This window comes from Cygnus olor, chromosome 19 (assembly GCF_009769625.2).
Source record: "Cygnus olor isolate bCygOlo1 chromosome 19, bCygOlo1.pri.v2, whole genome shotgun sequence".
Lineage (NCBI taxonomy): Eukaryota > Metazoa > Chordata > Aves > Anseriformes > Anatidae > Cygnus > Cygnus olor.
Genome location: NC_049187.1, coordinates 1,609,113 through 1,622,218, shown reverse-complemented (window position 1 = coordinate 1,622,218; position 13,106 = coordinate 1,609,113). Strand labels below are relative to the sequence as shown.

General features: G+C 56.0%; 2 protein-coding genes across 5 annotated transcripts in view; both read left to right on the top strand.

The window, feature by feature from the left end:
• The window catches only part of LRSAM1 (leucine rich repeat and sterile alpha motif containing 1), a 28,623-nt gene extending 19,575 nt beyond the window's left edge, over positions 1-9,048 (top strand). For 3 of the 4 annotated variants that reach the window (XM_040531585.1, XM_040531586.1, XM_040531584.1), the window contains exons 17-25: positions 538-625; positions 1,380-1,454; positions 2,973-3,053; positions 5,310-5,405; positions 6,004-6,102; positions 6,671-6,802; positions 7,158-7,239; positions 7,531-7,676; positions 7,999-9,048. In XM_040531585.1, the coding sequence (XP_040387519.1) occupies positions 538-625; positions 1,380-1,454; positions 2,973-3,053; positions 5,310-5,405; positions 6,004-6,102; positions 6,671-6,802; positions 7,158-7,239; positions 7,531-7,676; positions 7,999-8,124 (925 nt within the window). In that variant the 3' untranslated portion in view covers positions 8,125-9,048. The remainder of the gene's footprint in view (positions 1-537; positions 626-1,379; positions 1,455-2,972; positions 3,054-5,309; positions 5,406-6,003; positions 6,103-6,670; positions 6,803-7,157; positions 7,240-7,530; positions 7,677-7,998) is intronic. The other variant, XM_040531588.1, reaches the window with a different exon arrangement.
• On the top strand, positions 8,984-12,399 carry LOC121057418. Its single transcript, XM_040531589.1, has 2 exons — positions 8,984-11,390; positions 11,592-12,399. The coding sequence occupies exons 1-2, from the start codon at positions 11,013-11,015 to the stop codon at positions 11,991-11,993; spliced, it is 780 nt and encodes a 259-aa protein (XP_040387523.1). The 5' UTR covers positions 8,984-11,012; the 3' UTR covers positions 11,994-12,399.
• Positions 12,400-13,106: the final 707 nt, after the last annotated feature.

The window sequence follows — 13,106 nt, the reverse complement described above, 5'->3', positions numbered from 1 at the left end:
GGATCACTTTTCATTGCTATAGGTGCAGAGAACATTCTGGCTCTTTTTATTTGTAAGAATGTGAGAAATTTTAATCTGCCAGTTTCTGGCAAACACTGAACAGAAATAACCTCATACACCTGTGTCCTGCCCAGCAGAGGGCAGTGGACAGGCACAGTCCTCCATGCAAGTGCAGGAATACATGACCGCATCGTCTGGGTCTCCTTCATCAGCACACCCTTTCCAGTGCAGAATGCTGATGTGCAAATTCATCATCCTAGCAGCTTGCTGGGGCAGCTACAGCCCCTGTTTGCACTTCGAGCTGTGCATATGCAGGCAGTGGTGCTTCTGCTCTGGCTAAGGCTGTCGTGCAGGTTTGCTTTGGTTATAGGGAAGGTTTTATATCAGAGCATTCAGCTGTGCCGAGTCATGGCTGTTCACCCTTGTTCTGTAACAAATTCCTCCATTTCTAGATTCTCTGTTGCCCACTTTTCCTCTTGTTTGTATCAAGAGTCTCAGACCCAGCAGTAACTCCATGGCAAATACATCTTCTTGCAGCCTGGCTGAGATGGATCAGAAGTTCCAGCAAATCCTGGCTTGGCAACAGCTGGATCAGAACAAGGCTGTTAGTCAGATCTTGCAGCAGGTAGGCAAGAGAGCAAATTGTTTGCAGGGGGGCTCGAAGGAAAGCAACTGCATGCAAAAGCAGGATTGAGTGGCAGGCATAGGAGCAATGGTGGCAGGACTGGGCTGCTTGCAGAAGTTGTTTTATAGGACAGACACTGTTTGCTAAACTTTGAGACTGTCTAGTATTCTAACAAACTGACTTTGTTGGTTGAGAGGAAAATGTATTTATTCTTTAACCAAACAGCAACTTTTCATAAAGGACAGCGGCACAAGTCATGGGAAGCAAAGCTGGTCTGATGATTAATGTAGAGGATTTTGATACAGAAGTCCTGTCTTTATGGCAGATTTCTTGTGTGACTTTAGACAAGCTGCCTATGCCTGTTGAGGCATTTACAAAGCATTTGCTGCTTTTGAATACTTCCCTTTGAACATAAGACCTCTTCAGCTCATTTTTCAGAAGAGCTGACAAGCCATGGCCTATTACACAGACCTAGCAGCCTGGCTGCTGAGTGCTGCTGAAAATGAGAGGTGAGGTTCATGTGCAGCATACAGCTTGTGTGTTTGAAGAACATGACTATGACTTCTTTGTCCAGCGGTAAAGAGGATTTTACCTTTGGGGACTGTGAGGTCTGTCATGGTGCAATCTGAATGCTGTCAATGCAGAGTAAGCGCTATTTAGATGTATGTGAGCCACTGCGAGGTAGCAGAGTTTTTTAGCACATCTGCAGCTGAATGAACAACCCTCACTAAGCACGATGTTGTCTGTCCCTTAGAGTGAGATGCAGAAAGCTGCCTTTGAAGCTCTCCAACTGAAGAAGGATCTTATGCATAGACAGATCAGGAACCAGGTGAGTCGGCAACAGAAGGAAGAACAAACAGCTACTCAGCTCATACCATCATTTGATGAGATCCTTCTGAGGAAGATAAAAGTGCTGTGAGCACAGAGCAGGGTCTGAAGGAAATGAGCTCTTGTATTTCTAAGAGCTCTGTAACAAAGCATTGGGCAGTGTTGGCTAAACTACAGTTTCCCACTTCCATAGGAGATAGTATAAAGGCAGATTTTACAGTTGGGGAGGTAGTGGAATCGCCATTGCTTCAGTCATCTCAACACTAATGTGGATGAAATGCTGGAGAGTGGTCGCTAGAGGACAGACCTGCCTTGGCTCCGTAGGGATGGTCTGCAATTGCAATTACAATTTCCTTCAGGTTTCCTTAGCCTTAGCAGGGCTGCTGTCTCCACATGAGTCCACTGCATCACCATCCAGCACATCGGAACTGCACCTTCAGCCATAAGTTCACCTTTTCTTTCCCATTCTCAGCCTGCCTTTCTGAGCTCCATTCTGCAGAAGGTGAAATGCAATAGTCAGGGGGAAGAGCAAGAGCTGGTGGGGAAAGTAGCAGTGGTTGATGCATGGAGATGGGCAGCTGGTTTCTGACACAGTGCTCCAGGAGTCTTCCCTCTCTTGATCTGACACTAGGAGAAAAGTCTCAGGTCTGGAGTTGGTAGATAAGCTTAAGAGCTTTGATATATTCAGTCACTCAGTGACTGATCTTTGCATTGTGCTAGAAGCCTGTGGATTGTGCACAGACGATCCAGGAGATGATTCTAACAACTCTCCATGGCTTGAGTTCCATAAGAGCCCAGCAGTTTGCTTGCACTTGCTTTGGAAACAGGGCATTTGTGCCTTGATACCACAGGGCGGGCCTTTTGCTGTTAAAACACATCCCATCCCACCAACATCCTGCACAGCCAGGGAAAAGGCAGGAGCCTTGGGTGCTGCCTGTTGCAGAGCCCCAGTGTCAGCAGGAATTTCGTGGTAGGTGGTGCGCATGAAGCAGCATGGCCTGGGGAGAGCAGATAGCCTGGCACCTAGGTGTGCTGGGCTCTCTTCTCGGCTTTGCTGTGGGGTCTGGGGCAACTCACTTCACCTCTCTGTGTCTCAGTTGCCCTGACTGAAAGAGCATGTATCATGATGGGATTTGCTGAAGCATCTAAAAACCAGGACCCTGCCCCCAGTCCATCTGCAGTTCGATCAGTGGTGCTGTGAGGATTTTGATAACCGGTTGCTGCTTTCCAGAGTGGCTGCAAGGTTTGGCTGAACAAGCTGGTTGCAGTGTGCTTCTAGACTTGAACAGAAGGTGTTTAGAGCAGAGAGGCAATTAGAGAGTGGGGGACATAGCTCTTCAGGCACGGGATGAAGAGCAGCCCTAGAGCATGTGTCATGGAAGGGGACTAGCAGGTTTCCCAAACTTCTGGGCAGCTCTGCAGTGTTGTCCTTCCAAGGGCAGTAGTTAGACCTCATCTTGAAAGGGCATAAATTAAAGTCATTTCAAATGTCAGTAAAAATGTTTCATCTTCTGTTTAGATTAAATTAATAGAAACAGAGTTATTGCAGTTGACACAGCTGGAGTTAAAGAGGCAAGAACTGGACACAGAGACGCTGCAGGTATGTAGGGCTCTGGGGCTGCCCCACCACCCTCTCTCTGCTCTGGGATCGCAAAAGCTCCACTTGCTTCTCTTGCTCCTTGCAGTTTCCAGATGGTTTTATGCTTAGTCAGATGGGCACTTACCCACAGGACACCAAAAATCTTTGTCTTGGTAACATGGAAACATTGCTGCTGCTCTTAAACATCTTGGCGAATTTTCAGGGAACAAATAACCTGCCCCGATAGAAGTGGACAGTTCTAGGTTTGCTGGGTGGGGAAGGATTTTGCGATCTAATTGTTGGCTGTCCCAGAAACACATGCCTGCTGAGCATCCCATGTCTTCTCACATAGCTGTGTGGTGTTTTGGTTTTAAATACCCGCCGATAGTGGCTGTCAGCTCTTCCCCTTCATTTCTAAGCCATGCCTCTCAGGCTGTTCCACCTCACCATCCCACTGTTCAATGGGTTGACTTCCTCCCCAGTCACACTTCCAGAAATCTCAAGTTTGGCTTAATCAGCTTGGCTTTAGATTTTGTTACTATGCCTTTGCATCGGTTTTTGTGTTGTGTGGACTTTTTGCCAGGTTAGGTCACCTTTTTGGTCAGCCTGAGAAAAGGAGGATCTGTCCTAGTACCCACCTGCATGTTGGTTGGAGGGCAGCACAGTATGTTTGCTGCTTCAGCACCAGACACCAGGAAATCAGGCATGGGACAGCTTCATCTGTCTGCATCCCCTTTGCCATTTGGCAGTCTCCAGCCCAAAAGCTCCTGCTGTGATTGAACCCTTATTGCTCAGGCAGTGCCCACAAAGTGCTTCGGCAGAAGCATTTCTGCAGTCACGTTCGATACCTGCTGTGCAGCAGACTGTTGCTCCTCCTCTAAGATACAGGTGCTTTAGTAATGAGCTTGATAAATCACTTGAAAGCAGGAAGAACCAGAAACAACCTGAGAAAGGAAGGTGTTTGCACTGTTCTCTTGCAAGGTCAGTTTGGGAGAGAGCAATCCTGATGGGGTGTCCGCAGCATGGGTGGGTGGGAGAGTTATTCTCAAGATTAGCTGAACCTGCCTGGGTTTTTCTTCTGGAGTAGCTCCCACTTGTCATTAGCCAGCTCCAGGGAAGAACAGTTCGCTTCCTCCTCCTCCTGAGAAGTGAATTGCAGCACTCAGCACGTGTCTGGGTTCCTGGGGAGGCTGAGCAACTGCACTCGTCTCTGAAGGCGAAGCCCTGAAATAGTGCAGTGCTTTGCACTGCTGTACATCTTACTGCTTTTGAAGCTAAACTACCACTTTGGGGTAAAAAACTTGCTGCCTCAAGAGCAGAGCTTTGGTGGGTTTCCGCCAGTGCAGGTGAACTGGGCAGCTGCTGCTCCTGGATGGGAGAGGTGAGCATGTGGCGAGCGGTGCTACCTGCTGCTGCTCCTGCTCCCTCTGCAGAGGTCCCCGCTCAGCAGAGCTTTCCTGCCTCTACCAGGGCAAAACATCTCTGATCAGCTAACAGTGGCCTCTCAGCCATGAGAGGCAGGTGTTTGTGTCTCCTACTTAAACAGAAAGCCAGGCCCCTGTGTGGGGTACAGGTAGAAGTCTTATTTCAGTTGCTGATCAGCAAAGGTTTCCCCAGACCACTCCTTCTGGAGGTCAGCCTTCTTAACAGCCTCCTCGTCCCTTTGCCCGCGGACTTCTGAAGTCCTTGTGGCTGATGCCTACTGGCCTCTGCTCAGTCAGTGATCTTCCCTGCAGGCGTGAGTTTACTTGGACTGAACCGTGCAGAGATGCCCCATGGCCATGAGGGTGTCTGAGGCTCCTGAGACAATTCCCCTCTCCTCGGGTCTCAGTAGCGTGGCTGCAGTAATGGCTTCCCCTTCCCTGGCACACGGAGAGGTTGCAACCTTGCCTGTGCTGCTTATCTGCAGGCTCCTAGACCTGAAGGGAACCATGAACAATTCTGATGAGCACCACTGAATGAACTTTTCGCGGAGTGATGAACTTTCAGTGGTGTGCTGCAGGCCAGCACGGTCTGGGGCTGTCCTGGGTGTGCTGAGGGTTGGCACTGCTGGCTGGAGGGCAGTGCAGGACCAGAAGAAATGGGTCTGCCGTGCCAACCCCTACGAGACGATTGAGGCCATCTGCTCAGCTATGCTGAGGGCCCACGGAGTGCAGGGCTTTAACATTTGCTGTGACTGTTCTGGGCATGGTGAGTGCTTTGCTGGCAGTCAGGGCCGGGAGGTTGCTCGCAGTGTTGTGGTCTGGAGGTGTGGATGCCAGAGTCCTTCTGTTGCAGGGGGTGATCATGGAGCAACGGCAAGCACTTGGTTACCTGCTGCAGCAGCTGCTCAAAGAAAAGAAGCAAAGGGAAGAAGAATTGCAACAAATACTGGTAACGAAGGCCCCTAGTTATGTGCTGTAGGCAAGGAAGCACGTGGGCTGGCTGCAGGGAGAGAATCCGTGGGTCATCATGGGGGTAAAGAAGAACAGGGGAGGGCTCCAAGGGGCCGTGTTCAGATCCAGAGACCTCTTTTACTTCACAAAGTGATGATGTAAGCTCTTGAGGCACAGTTAGCCCTAGTCCCTGGTGCAGCATGAGGTACTGCCATCAGAAATCTACCCCATCTGGAAAGGAAATCACAGGGGAGGATGAGCACAATCCTGCAAGGTGTCTGCATGGGGCCTTGTTGTTCTGAGGACCTCCAGACTCTCCTGAGCTTCAGGAGACCAGGGCAAAATTCTGCACCCCAAAGAGGGATGCAGAATCCTAGGCTGGATGTGGGATGTGGGGATCAAAGTGGGACCAGCCCGCAGAAGGCCCATCTTGCCCTACTGGTGCCCATCTTACCTTACTGGTGCCCACAGCAATGCTCCGAACCAGCTCTGCACAGCCCAGGCTGCTGCTTTCTCCCCACACATACAGGTCAGGCTGCTCTAAATACCGCTTGTTTCTTATCTCAGGCTGTTGAATGAACGAGTTTGTTTTTCAGCTGGAAATGGAGGCAAAGAGTGAAACCAAACAGGAGAACTACTGGCTGATCCAGTACCAGCGCCTGCTGAACCAGAAGCCACTCTCCCTGAAACTCCAGGTTGCTTCTGCATTTAATATTGCCACTGTAGCTATGCACAACTAACATGGTGCTCTGTTCATAAGGGAGCAGAGCAAGTAAAGTTCTGTTTCAACTAAACCCCCAAACAGCTCCACTGGGCTCCCCAAACTCACGTGCAAATCCATCTAAGCGCTACAGCTCATCTTGGTTTCTGGTACTGAGCCAGGGACCTTGTGCTGTGAAAATAGCTGCAGGGGTGGCCCCAAAGAGGTTGATCTGAGCTCTGCCCATTGTGCAGATCAGCTGGAGTTGGCAAAGCAGCTGCTGCTGCAGACATCAGCTGGCGAAATTGTTGTTTCATTCTTCCTAAAACACGGTGTTTTGAGTTGTGCTCATAAAACATCTGGGGCCAGAGCTCCTCCAGCTGTTGGGTTTTTGAGCTTTAGAGTCTCTGGGGAAGCAAAATGCTGTGAGCGGGGCCTTGTTCCCGAGAGCAGGAACGTGCACGTTGCCTGTCCTTGCTGCCAGCCTTGCGAGGTGACAGACAGCAGTGTCCCCACGCCTTTTCTCCAGAGTGAAGTCTGGGAGCTTGCCTTGTGTTTTGCAGGAGGAGGGCTTGGAGAAGCAGCTGGTGAACCTTTTAATCGAGCTGTCAGCTGAACAGTACGTGCCTGTCTTTGCACACCATCGAATATCTTTGCAAGTGCTCAGCACCATGACTGCCAGTGACCTGGAAAAGGTACGAGACAGCAGATACACGGCACAGGGCGACACTGACTCTGCACTGGGACAGAACCTGCCTTTACTCCGAGCATGGCTGTGCTCAGGGCTGTGCCCACAGCAGGTCCTGCAGGTGGGAACGTGAGCACTCCTTGGGTGTCACATCCGTGCAGGGAGAGGTGCCAGTGCTGCCCTGTGCCCTGTCCAAGTAGGTGAAAGCTCTCCCAGAGCACTGGCAGGGTGAGCTGTAACTTAGCTCTGTCTTTCAGTATATGTCCCTCAGAGTTTGCAGTGTCCTCCTGGGGATGTCTCCTTTCTCAGCCCCCTCTGTACTTTCCTGTCCGAGTGCTAACAGCCCTCCTCTCGCACTGCAGGTGGGTGTTACAGAGACTGGCCTGCAGCGTGCCATCCTCAGGCGAGCTCAGGACATCCTGGCTGTAGCAAAGACGATTCCAGGTAACACCGGCTCTTTTCTGCCTGGTCCTTGGCGTGTTGTGTGGTAGCAGCAGGCCCCCGATCCTTGAACCTGGAGATGCGCAGGGCCAGGTGCCTGCCGTGGGGAGCAGAGCCCTGCGAGGCCTGTGTGCGAGCGGGAGAGGCAGGGAGCGCAGCACCACCAAGCCGGTCCCCTCGGCTCTCGTACTCAGAGCCCTGAGCTCCCATCAGCTTGCAGCTGCCCCCATGAGTGCACAGTGGGTGGGAGGTGGAAGTGCTTCTGGTGCTCAGACCTCCTGCTGGTGCTTGCAGAGCTGCTGAAGACGGTGGATGCCGAGGTGCCTGCAGCCCCAGAGCCCAGCGCCCCCGAGGAGGAGGCTCCGAGCACCGTGGCCCCGACTGCTCCCCCGCTGCGGTGGGATGAGAAGTCTGAGTGCGTTGTCTGCATGGAGCAGGAGGTGAGACCCCGGCACACGCGTGGTGCCAGAGCAGGGGTGGAGGGGGGGCCGGCCCAGATGCGGTGCTTGGCGGCATTCTTCCCTTCATGTCACCAGTGCTTTCTTTGCACAGCACAGGTGCTTGTGCACAAACAGCGCTGGGCTGTGCCCAGGGACGGAGCGCAGGGTGCTGGCTCTGGCTCCCACCCTGTAACACCCGTGGGTGATGCCCAGCTCCTCCAGGACCGTTTCCTCCTGTGCTTTGCTGGAGTGCGGTGGTGCTGGGATGAGTGTTATGGGGCAGCAGCACTCTCTGTGTCCTTTCTGCTCTCTCTTCCCACAGGCCCAGACAGTTTTCCTACCTTGTGGCCACGTGTGCTGCTGCCAGACCTGCTGCAAGCAGCTACGTGCTTGCCCCCTGTGCCGCAAGGACATCACGCAGCACGTCCGCATCTTCTACAGCCGCTAGGCAGGACGGAGTAAGGCAAGGCTGCCCGGCACCACCTTCATCACCCCTTCTCAGGACCATGCTCCTCTGTATCAGTATTAAATACACTCGCACAGCATGGCCAGCACTGCCCTCTCCCTGCACGCAGCCCTGGGCTGGCTGCTGGCTGCACCCCGGGCCTCAGCTGCTCTCCACATTCCCTGATGGTTCATCACTGCGTGATGAAACTGGGCAAACTGGTGCCCCCTCCTCTCTGGCTGATAGATTTGCCTTCAGAAATGCCTCTTGCTCGGCAGGGATGCAGTTAGTGCTGCCTCTGAAGCCCCTGGGACTCTGCACCCCCCTGCTGTGGCCGCGGCACTGCTGTGCTCCTGCGTCAAGCACTGTTGCCTGAAGGTGGGTGAATTCTCCTGCAGGAGGACTCGGCCAGGGGTCTGCAATGCTCTGGGATGCTAACAGTGCCTTGCACCTATGTCATTGCCAAAGGCCTGGGGCTTCTGCACGGGCAACCTGTGGGAGTGTGTCTGGGGCAGCTGGTGGGCTGCAGCCACGTGCAGCGGGTGACGGGGCAGAGTGAGGCGCTCCCCGTCCCCGAAGTCGTGCTCCCATGGGAGGGGAGTCTGCAGCAGCCCCAGAACCAGGACTCGAGGGACCCACTCTGGTCAGAGGAGCCCAGTGGGATTCCCTGTTGAAAATGCGCTGCAAGCAGGAAGCGTTCCTGCCACCTGAGAGCCAGCACGAGTCTGGGTGGGCTGGGGCTGGGCCTGGCAGAGCTCTGCCTCACGTCTGTCTGTTGGCATTCGGATAGTTCGCCATTGTCATTAATAAGTAACAGTCTCAGTAAGTCTCTTGTCTCTTGACCTTGAGGTATAAAACGCAGAGATAAGCCTGGTCCCACTGCAGCCCTTCCCCCAGGAGAAGCTATTAAAAGGCAGCTGGTTTCTGCTGGTTGTGTGCTCCCTTTTTCCTGTCACATGCCTGGCTGTCCCAGTGTCACCTCCTCCTGTCCCATGTCAAAAGGGGGAAGAATTTGAGGATCTTGGAGCAGCTCTGATGACTTCCAGGCAGCCGGAGACCTCGGACACCTCTGCAGGGATCACGTTGTGTTTGCTGTGCCGGGACAGACCGTCCCTGTGCAGCACCCGCGGCACGTGTGTGGCCTGGCGGAGGTGCCGGGCGGCCACAGCCATGTGTGCCAGGATAGCCCAGCAGGGGCTGAGCCGCTGGGGCCACGTGGCCCTCGCTGTCTGGGCACAGCCGTGTCCTTGCTGCAGCCTCTGTGCTCATGTTGAGCTGTGGCCACACAGCTGGCAGGAGCTGGCACATCCCTTCTAGGGGGAGCTTGCCCCTCTTTGGGCTTTTTGTAGCTGTGGTGTTTGGGGCACAGAAGGACGGTGCAGGTGCTCAGCGTGTCCCAGGAGTCAGGTGCCTGGATGAGGCTCAGCGAGGCAGCAGGAAGGCCGCCAGGTCCTGACTGTCCTCTCCAGCAGGCACAGCCCTGCAGGGAGCCTCCCTCCTGCCCCGGTCCCCCAGGGCGGCCAGGACCATGCCAGGCCCCTGTGTCTGGCTGCAGAGGGATGAGAGACCCGGTGCTGCATCCTGGCGGGGAGGGGAGGGCAGCAGCGATGGTGCAGCCCCACCATCCAGCTGGTCTCGCAGGGGTGGACGCCCAGGTCCCCAAGGCAGCGGTAATCAGTGACAAGCTCTGGGGCAAGGGTCGCTGCCTGCCCATAAACGACCTGTGCTGGACATGCCTGGGAAGCCGGGGGCAGGAGGAGCTGCCCACCCTTGTGCCCCGATGCAGGCAGGATGCTGGGGCACTGCGGGGCTTTGCTGCCCTCCTCTGCCCACCCATGCCGGGGCCGCCTGGCCAATTCCCTGCTGGTGCCGCCAGCTTTGGCCACAGACCCCAGAAAACCACCTGGGTTCTGCTGGGCTGGGGCTGGGGCAGGGGCTGGGGCACACTGTGCTTGCAGCTGGAGTCGGTGGATTTGGGCAGTGCCGGCGCTCATAATGAGCTGCGTTCAGCCCCTTCCCCAGAACCAGCCCAGTCCTCGCCACGTACACCTTCAGGGCGTGCCAGGCACCTGCAGCCGTGCAGGGCTGGGCTTGCTGGGGCTCTGCTGGCCTTTCTGGCTTTTGCTTGCTGTGAGTCTTTCCCAGTGACTCCCAAGGCCACAAGAACATATCCCCCCCCCCCCCCCAGGCCGTAGTGCAGCTGCTTGTCCCTGGGGCACCGGCAGGGCCAAGCTGCCCTTCGTCCCCAGGGCCACCACAGCCCCACGCGGTGCGGCACCCACCCCGCTCAGCTGCGTGCGGGGACACCGTGGTGGCCGGAGCAGCCCCTGGCAAACGTGAGCGACGTGCCCCAGGTCAGGTGTGAAATGAGGCTGAGCACAAACAGCTCCGGGCGGGGTGCACAGGGGCTGCTTCCTCCTGGTGAGCTCGGCCTAAACCAAAATGATGCTAATGAAATGACCAACACATTGCATTTAGGAAATAATTACAGTATCGCGGCTCTGTAAAGGAAAAGGAATTTGAATAAAGCATTCTGTCGCGCATCACAGGGCCATGGGCAGAACATGCAGCCACCCCAAATGCTGCGTGGGCGTGCGTTAGGGTTGATAACCCATCCACTGTGCACACCTGGTGGGACCTTCGGGGTCCAGCCCTGCTTTTGGGATCACTGGGGCATTTGGAGCTGCTGGGACAGCCCCAGGCCCCACCGAGCCCCTTCCCCGGGGCAGCTGCGGGTGCAGGAGGAGGAGCGTGCTGCTCCAGTGCCGCCGGGCACCCCGGGGCCGGGCTGAAGTTCAGCCACTCTCAGCCCCCGCCTCGTGGGGCACGGCCATCGCCCGCCTCCAGCCTTCAAAAGCAGGTGTGGCCGCGTCGCGCTGCCTGGGAGCGCCATGGCGGCGGGGACGGAGGCCAGCGGGGAGTGCGGGATCTGCTACGAGGCGTACCGGGGGGCCGGGGGGGCCCGGGCGCCCCAGCTGCTGCCCTGCCGCCATTCCCTCTGCCAGAGCTGCCTGCGCAAGCTGGTGTGCCGCGCCGCCGCCGTCGCCTTCGTCAGCTGCCCCTTCTGCAGGATGGTGACGCTGGTGCCGGAGCTGGCCCTGGGTGGCTGTGGAGCGACACCGGCCCTGGGGACCCCGCATGGCGCCCAGCTGCCGCCCAGGGAGGAGGAGGAGGAAGAAGGCAGCAGTGCCCCCGCAGGTGCCCACCAGGCCCCAGGGCGCTCGGTGGCCGTGGAGGTGGCGTGCGCAGCCCACGCGCCCGTCTTCGCGGTGAGCGGCATGGTGTCCCCCTGCGGCTTCCGCCGCAGCCCCGAGGCGCCGGGAGCCTTCGTGCTGGGGCTGCCGGGGCAGGGGCTGCTGCTGGACACGCAGCCACCCCTCGCCTCCATGGAGAACCTGCGCCTCGGATTTGCCGCCGGCATCCTCGTCCTCATCGTTGCCACTTTCTTCCTGCTTGTCTTCCTCAAGTAGGTCTGGAGGGGGAGAGGGGGCTCTTGTCTGGCACCGCAGCCCCTGCTGGAGTCCCAACTCGCCTCCAGGCAGCCGGGGCAGACCCAGGTGGGGCAGGGGCTTCAGGCTCAGTCCCATCGTGCGCTTTGGATCCCAGTGAGACAGGCAGGGAGAGGACAGAGTATGGGCTCAGCTTCCCCCAGGATCCAGCCCAGCTGTGTGGGGGCTGCAGTGCACTCAGCCGTGGCCACTAGCAGCACCGACATGGACGCCAAGGCATCAGCCTCTTTAAAAATTAACTTATTTCAGAGCTTGCCTTCACCCCCCTTGGGTCTGGCCGAGCTTGTGTTGAGCTTACGACTTTCCTGGAGCCTCTGGACACACTGGTCACAGCTCAGCAGGAGTCGCGGCTGCCTGCTGTGACAGTCCCCAGGACTGGAAAACGCCGGCTGCATCCACATCGGGGACCTGAGAGAGGGCCCACGGCCTGTGGGCGACCGTCCCCATGGGGGGCTTTGAGTGTGCGTGCTCTGCAGGGTGGGGAGGATGATCCATGGGCAGCTGGTGGATACCTTGGTGCACTCCAGCCGTCAGAGCTTGCTGCCATCCATCCCGTCAGGACTTCAGGACAATATGAGAGGGGATGGGAAAGGTCCTGCATTGTTTTCTGTTGGTAAAACATTGTTAAAAAACAGCTTTTCAATGCTTCTCCTCATGGTGCACAGAGTGGAGCCACAAAGCCTGGTTGGTGCAGGTGTATGCAGAGAGAGGCAGCACCTGGGGAAGGGCACTGCCCAGGAGAGATGAAACATTAAAGATGTACTAAAGGTTGGTCCAGAGCAGTCTCCAGTCATTTTTCCACCTGCCTGAGGCAGAGCACTTTGCACCAAGGGTGTTCAGGAGCACAAGGCGCTGTCCCACTCCCAGAAGTGAGGACTGGAGGTGATGAGCAGGGCTCAGGCAAGGAGAGGGGTGTCCCCACCTGCCCCCAGGGTCAAGCCCCATCTCCACCCAGCACCAAGGACCGGAGCCCATCCTGTCCCTCTGCTCTCACTCACCCTCCCTGGGACACGCACCTCTAGCCCCAGATCAGCACCCAGAAGCCAAACCAGGCCCTTCCGAGCCCCTCTTGAAGGTATTTGGCCCCAGCTCAGGACTGGGCAAGCGACCCAAGAGCCTGCTGCCCCCACAGGGAGTCCAGAGATTTCTCACATTCACTCCTCCAGCACCTCACGCTAGAGGAAGGCGCAGAGAACAAACACAACTCAGCTTAGGTGCTAAGGCTTCAGCAGGAAAAAAAAAGTGGTAGGCATGGGTGAAGGCATAGGAAATTGCACTTGCTCTAAGCCTCAGTTTCTGGACCCCAGTCCCTACAATGTGACAGCCTGAGGAGCTACAGCCAGAGCACAAAGGAAACTCCTCTTGTCCCCCACGAGAGGGGTTTAACAGTAAGAATGGTCCCAAAGGAAGAGGTTCTAGGCCAAACTTGAATCCCATGTAAGTCAGTATTCAAGTGCGTACAGATAGATGCATCCT

Excerpts from the sequence above, each read along its gene's own strand:
- LOC121057418 (XM_040531589.1), top strand. The coding sequence starts at position 11,013 with ATGGCGGCGGGGACGGAGGCCAGCGGGGAGTGCGGGATCTGCTACGAG. Across the intron at positions 11,391-11,591 it reads CCCACGCGCCCGTCTTCGCG|GTCTGGAGGGGGAGAGGGGG; the intron begins GTGAGCGGCATG and ends TTCCTCAAGTAG.